The 6,174-nt window shown below is 44.8% G+C and overlaps 1 protein-coding gene across 1 annotated transcript; it reads left to right on the forward strand.

Annotated features, from left to right (window-relative positions):
* Window positions 1–5,483: 5,483 nt before the first annotated feature.
* On the forward strand, window positions 5,484–5,792 carry LOC138874132 (uncharacterized). Its single transcript, XM_070152635.1, has one exon. The coding sequence runs from the start codon at window positions 5,484–5,486 to the stop codon at window positions 5,790–5,792; it is 309 nt and encodes a 102-aa protein (XP_070008736.1).
* The last annotated feature ends 382 nt before the right edge of the window (window positions 5,793–6,174 follow it).

Consider the following 6,174-nt stretch of genomic DNA (forward strand, 5'->3'; position numbering starts at 1 on the left):
GAGTTCCTTGTCATGTCATTTGAGCTGACCAATGCCCCAGCAGCCTTTATGCATTTGATGTATAGTGTGTTCCGGCCGTATCTTGACTCGTTCATCATTGTCTTTATTGATAATATTCTGGTGTATTCCCGGAGTCGGGAAGATCATGAGCAGTACCTGAGGACTGTGCTCCAGACTCCGAGAGAGAAGAAATTATATGCCAATTTTTTGAAATGTGAGTTTTGGTTGGATTCAGTGGCCATCTTAGGACATGTGGTATAGAGTGAGGGTATTCAGGTGGATCTGAAGAAGATAGAGGCCGTGCAGAGTTGGCCCAGACCATCCACAGCTACAGAGATCTGCAGTTTCTTTGGCTTGGCGGGTTACTACCGTCTATTATAGAGGGGTTTTCATCGATTGCAACCTCTATGACTAGGTTGACCCAGAAGGGTGCTCCGTTCCAGTGGCCGGAGGAGTGTGAGGCGAGCTTTCAAAAGCTCAAGACAGCTTTGACTACAGCCCCAATTTTGATACTGCCTATAGGTTTGGGGTCTTATACCATCTATTGTAATGCCTCGAGGATTGGCTTCAGAGCGGTATTGATGCAGGACGGTAGGGTGATTGCCTACGCGTCCAGACAGTTGAAGATACATGAGAAGAATTACCATGTTCACGACCTTGAGTTAGCTGCCATTGTTCATGCCCTAAAGATTTGGTGCCATTATTTATATGGGGTTCCCTATGAGATATATACTGACCATCGGAGCTTGCAGCACTTTTTCAAGCAAAAGGATCTAAATTTGCGCCAGAGGAGGTGGTTAGAGTTATTGAAAGACTATGATATCACTATTTTGTATCACCCGGGCAAGGCCAATGTGGTGACTGATACCTTGAGTTGTCGGGAGGAGATTTTGGGTAGTTTGGCATATTTACCAGCATCAGAGAGGCCTATGGCGATGGATGTTCAGGCCTTAGCCAGCCAGTTTGTGAGATTGGATCTTTCGGAGCCTAGTCAATTTCTAGCTTGCGTGGTTTCCCGGTCTTCCTTATTTGATCGTATCAGGGAGCAGCAATATGATGACCCTCATTTGCTTGTCCTCAAGGACAAGGTTCAGCACAGTGATGCCAAAGATGTAACTATTGGTGATGATGGGGTATAGAGGATGCAGGGTCGAATTTCTGTACCTAATGTTGATGGGCTTTGAGAGTTGATTTTAGAGGAGGCCCATAGTTCGCGATATTCCATCCATCCGGGTGCCGCGGAGATGTATCAAGATTTGAGATAGCACTATTGGTGGAGGCGGATGAAGAAAGATATAGTTGGATTCGTAGCTCGGTGTCTCAATTGTCAGCAGGTGAAGTATGATCATCAGAGGCCGGGTGGGTGCTTCAACAAATAGAGATTCCGGAGTAGAAGTGGGAGCGGATCACCATGGACTTTGTAGTTGGGATCCCACGGACTTTGAGGAAGTTCGATGCTATTTGGGTGATTGTGGATCGGCTGACCAAGTCCGCTCATTTCATTCCTATGTGTACTACTTATTCTTCGGAGCGGTTGGCAGAGATTTATATCCGGAAGATTGTTCGTCTGCATGGTATTCCAGTGTCTATCATTTCAGATAGAGGTACTCAGTTCACATCACAGTTCTGGAGGGCCGTTCAGCATGAGTTGGGTACTCGGGTGGAGTTGAGTACAGCATTTCACCCTCAGACGGACGGGCAGTCCGAGCGCACTATGCAGATTCTTGAGGATATGCTCCGAGCGTGTGTGATTGAGTTTGGAGGGTCTTGGGATCAGTTCTTGCCATTGGTGGAGTTTGCTTACAACAACAGCTATCAGTCGAGCATTCAGATGGCACCATATGAGGCTTTATATGGTAGGCAGTATAGATCCCCAGTGGGTTGGTTTGAGCCGGGTAAGGCTAGGTTATTGGGCACAGACTTATTTCAGGATGCTTTGGAGAAGGTTAAAGTGATTCGGGATAGACTCCGTACAGCCCAGTCCAGATAGAAGAGTTATGCGGACCGGAAGGTTCGTAATGTTTCCTATATGGTTGGAGAGCGGGTTCTGCATCAGGTTTCGCCTATGAAGGGTGTTATGAGATTTGGGAAGAAAAGGGAAGTTGAGTCCGAGTTTTATTGGCCCTTTTGAGATATTGAGGCGTGTTGGGGAGGTTGCTTATGAGCTTGCCTTACCTCCCAGCTTGGCAGGAGTTCATCCGGTATTTCATGTTTTAATGCTCCGGAGGTACCACGGTGATCCGTCGCACGTGTTGGATTTCAGTTCAGTCTAATTGGACAAGGATATATCCTATGTTGAGGAGCCAGTGGCACTATTGGACATGCAGGTTAGGAAGTTGAGGTCAAAGAACATTGCTTCGATAAAGGTTCAGTGGCAGGGTCAGCCGGTCGAGGACACGACCTGGGAGATCGAGCAAGATATGCGCAACCGTTACCCTCATCTTTTCACTACTTTAGGTATGTCTTTATGCTCGTTCGAGGACGAACGAATGTTTTAGTGTAGGATGATGTGACGACCTGATCGGTCGTTTTAAGAATTAACGCCCCGATCACCTATTAACTGCTTTCCCCGAGTTTATTTCTGCTATTTTGATTTGCCAGGACGTTCGGTTTTGAATTTTGGGACACTTAGTCCCTAAATGAGAGCTTAAGTGTTGGAAAGTTGACTGTAGTAGGAATAGTGTGAAGACGGCCTCAGAATGGAAATCTAATGGTTTTGTTAGCTCCGTTCGATGATTTCGGGCTTAGGGGCGTGTTCGGATTGTGTTTTGGAGGTCCGTAGCTAATTAAGGCATGAAATACCGAAAGTTGAATTTTTGAAGTTTGCGGTTCGATAGTGAGATTTTGATCCAAGGGTCGGAATGGAATTTCGGAAGTTGGAGTAGCTCTATAGTGTTAAATGTGACGTCTGTGCAAAATTTTAGGTCATTCGGACGAGGTTTGACAAACTTTTTGATTGAAAGCGTATTTTACGAATTTTGGAGTTCTTAGGCTTAAATCCATGGTGAATTCAAGGTTTCAATGTTTTTAGGTGTTTTAAGGATTGGTATAAGTTTGGGTAGTGGTTTGTGACTTGTTGGTGCCTTTGGTTGAGGTCCCTGGGGCCTCGGGATGATTTCGGATGGTTGACGGAAGGATTTTGGAGTTAGAGTTGGAGCTTCAGCTGCTGGTTCTGTCATAACCGCACCTGCGGTTTGGGTGCCACAGGTGTGGCACCGCAGAAGTGGCTCAGCGGTCACAGAAGTAGGTTGGGGTAAAAAGGGAGTTAATTGTAGATGCGGTCAGGTAACCGCAGAAGCGGCACCGCCTCTACGGTAATGTAGTCGCAGGTGCGGAAAGTCTTCATTTAATGAAATGTCGCAGATGCAACCGGGTTTCGCAGAAGCGGGACCTCAGAAGCGGTCCCAGGACCGCAGATGCAAAAACAACTCGGCAGAAATATGAAATTTTGAGGGTTTAGTTTAAAAAGTTGGAAATTTGATTTGGAGCTCGGGAGAGGGTGATTTTGAGAGGAAATTGAAGAGGAGATCATTGGATAACGATTCTTTAACCCTTTCTAGTTATATTCCATCAATCTACAATTAGTTTCATCATTTAATTTCGGATTGGAGATGAAAATTGGGGAAAAGTTGGAAGAAAGTTCTTAGACCTAAAATTCAACTTTTGATTGGGAATTTGGCCCTTAGTTTTGGATAATTTTCGTATGCATGAACTCATGAGAGCATGAGGATTCTAAAAATATAAATTTTACCCAATTCCGAGACGTGGGCCTGAGGGGCGTTTTGGTTATTTTACCTAATTTCGCTTATTAGCTTAGAATTTCTTTGTAGAATTAGTTACTTGAAGTGTTATTTACGTTATGAAATTGAATTTAATAGATTTGGGCCATTTGGAGTCGAGTACTCGTGGCAAGAGCGTAGTTTCAGATTGATTATTGAGCCGGTTCGAGATAAGTGGCTTGCCTAACCTTGTGTGGGAGACCTTCCCCTTAGGATATGATATATTTGATAATTGAAATGCCTTGTACGTGAGGTGACGAGTGCTTACTTGAGCTAATTGTTGAAAAATCCGATTTTCTTTAAGTATTTCAATTGAGTTCCTTTTCCTGTTTCATCCTACTTGCAAATTTAGCTTGTTGTTAGTTTAGAAAAACATGTTTAGTTGACTTAATTGCCTATTTGCTTAAACTTCCTTAATTGCATTATGTGAAGCATGATAGGCTAGAATTACCTATTTACTTAGTACGAAATTTAGCTTAATTGAGTATTCTTGTGTTGTTGCGGTGTGTTTTACTTTGGAACTACGGGACGGCATCCCGGGAGATCCCCTGTATGTATTTATGATTTGGACTGAGGTGTGGGATACCAAGAGATCCATGGCACGTATATTGAGGATACCAAGAGATCCCTAACATATATTGAGGATACCAAGAGATCCCTTGTATACATAGAGGATACCAAGAGATCCTCGGGATACCAAGAGATCCCCGACATATATATATTGAGGATACTAGATCCCCGATTATCATCCTTGTTATGAGTGGTACTTTTTGTGTTTGTCTTTATCTCTGTTTCAGTTATTGTACTTCTTATTATCCTGTATATATTCTTACTGTAGATTCTCAATTGTACTGCTTATCTGTACTGTTGCTCTTTATAATTCATTTAACCTTAGTAGGGCCCTGACCTTCCTCATCACTACCCGACCGAGGTTAGGCTTGGCACTTACTGGGTACCTCTGTGGTGTACTCATGCCCTTTCTGCGCATGTTTTTCATGTGCAGATCCAGGTACATCGACTCAGACCTACCATCCTTGAGGCAAGGCAATCTTTCGGAGACTTCGAGGTACATATGCCGCGTTCGCAGACCGAGGAGTCTCTCTCTTTATTCTATCTTGTAGTGATAGCCTTTCTAAGGTTATTATGGGATTACACCAAGGCTCTGCGCTTAGCCCATTCTTATTTGCCTTGGTGATGGATGCTTTGACACATCATATTCAATTTGAGGTGCCATGGTGTATGCTATTTGCTAATGACATTGTTCTAATTAACGAGACGAGGGCAGGTGTTAACGAGAGATTGGAGGTTTGGAGACAGACTCTCGAGTCTAAGGGTTTCAAATTGAGCAGGTCTAAGACAGAGTACCTGAAGTGCAAGTTTAGCACTAAGTCAAGGGATGTAGGCGGGGACGTGAGGCTTGGGTCACAGGTCATCCCCAAGAGAGATAGCTTCAAGTACCTTGGGTCGGTGATTCAGGGGGACGGAGAGATCGACGAGGACGTCACTCACCGCATAGGGGCGGGCTGGATGAAACGGAGGCTTGCATCTGGAGTCTTGTGTGACAAGAAAGTGCCACTGATACTCAAAGGTAAGTTTTATAGAGCGGTGATTAGACCGGCAATGTTGTATGGGGCAGAGTATTGGCCGGTTAAGAACTCCCACATCCAGAGGTTGAAAGTAGCAGAGATGTGAATAGTGAGGTAGATGTGTGGGCACACTAGGATAGACAAGATCAGGAATGAAGATATTCGGAGGAAGGTGGGTGTCGCTCCTGTGGATGACAAGATGCGGGAAGCGAGGCTCAAATGGTTCGGGCACATGCAGAGGAGAAGCATCGATGCGCCGGTGAGGAGGTGTGAGCGGTTGGATGTGGTGGGCACGAGAAGAGGTAGAGGGAGACCTAAGAAGTATTGGGGAGAGGTGATCAGGCAGGACATGGTTCGTCTGCAGATTTCCGAGGACATGACCCTTGATAGGAAGGCCTGGAGGACTAGCATTAGAGTTGTAAGATAGGGGTAGTAGAGCTTGCCTTTCTGCATGCCGGGGGCGAGGCGGGGTTGGATTGGGGTTGATCTTAGATGGTTTGCAGTTTATGTTGAACCCACACTATTCTTGTTGTTTATCTTAGATTCCCTAGACTCTGGCTACTGTTATTGCATGTCATTCATCTTTTGATTTTTATGCTTCTGTTACTATAATGATTTTTACTGGAGTTACTAATGAATTCTTTTTTCTTTTCTTGTTTTCCTTGTTTTTCTCTATTTCCGTCATTCTGAGCTGAGGATCCATCGGAAACAGCCTCTCTGTCCTACCAGGGCAGGGGTAAGGTGTGCGTACACACTACCCTCCCCAGACCCCACTATGTAGGATTTTACTGGGTAGTTGTTGTTGTTGT

The sequence above is a fragment of the Nicotiana sylvestris genome, chromosome 7, assembly GCF_000393655.2.
Source record: "Nicotiana sylvestris chromosome 7, ASM39365v2, whole genome shotgun sequence".
In the NCBI taxonomy this organism is placed as follows: domain Eukaryota; kingdom Viridiplantae; phylum Streptophyta; class Magnoliopsida; order Solanales; family Solanaceae; genus Nicotiana; species Nicotiana sylvestris.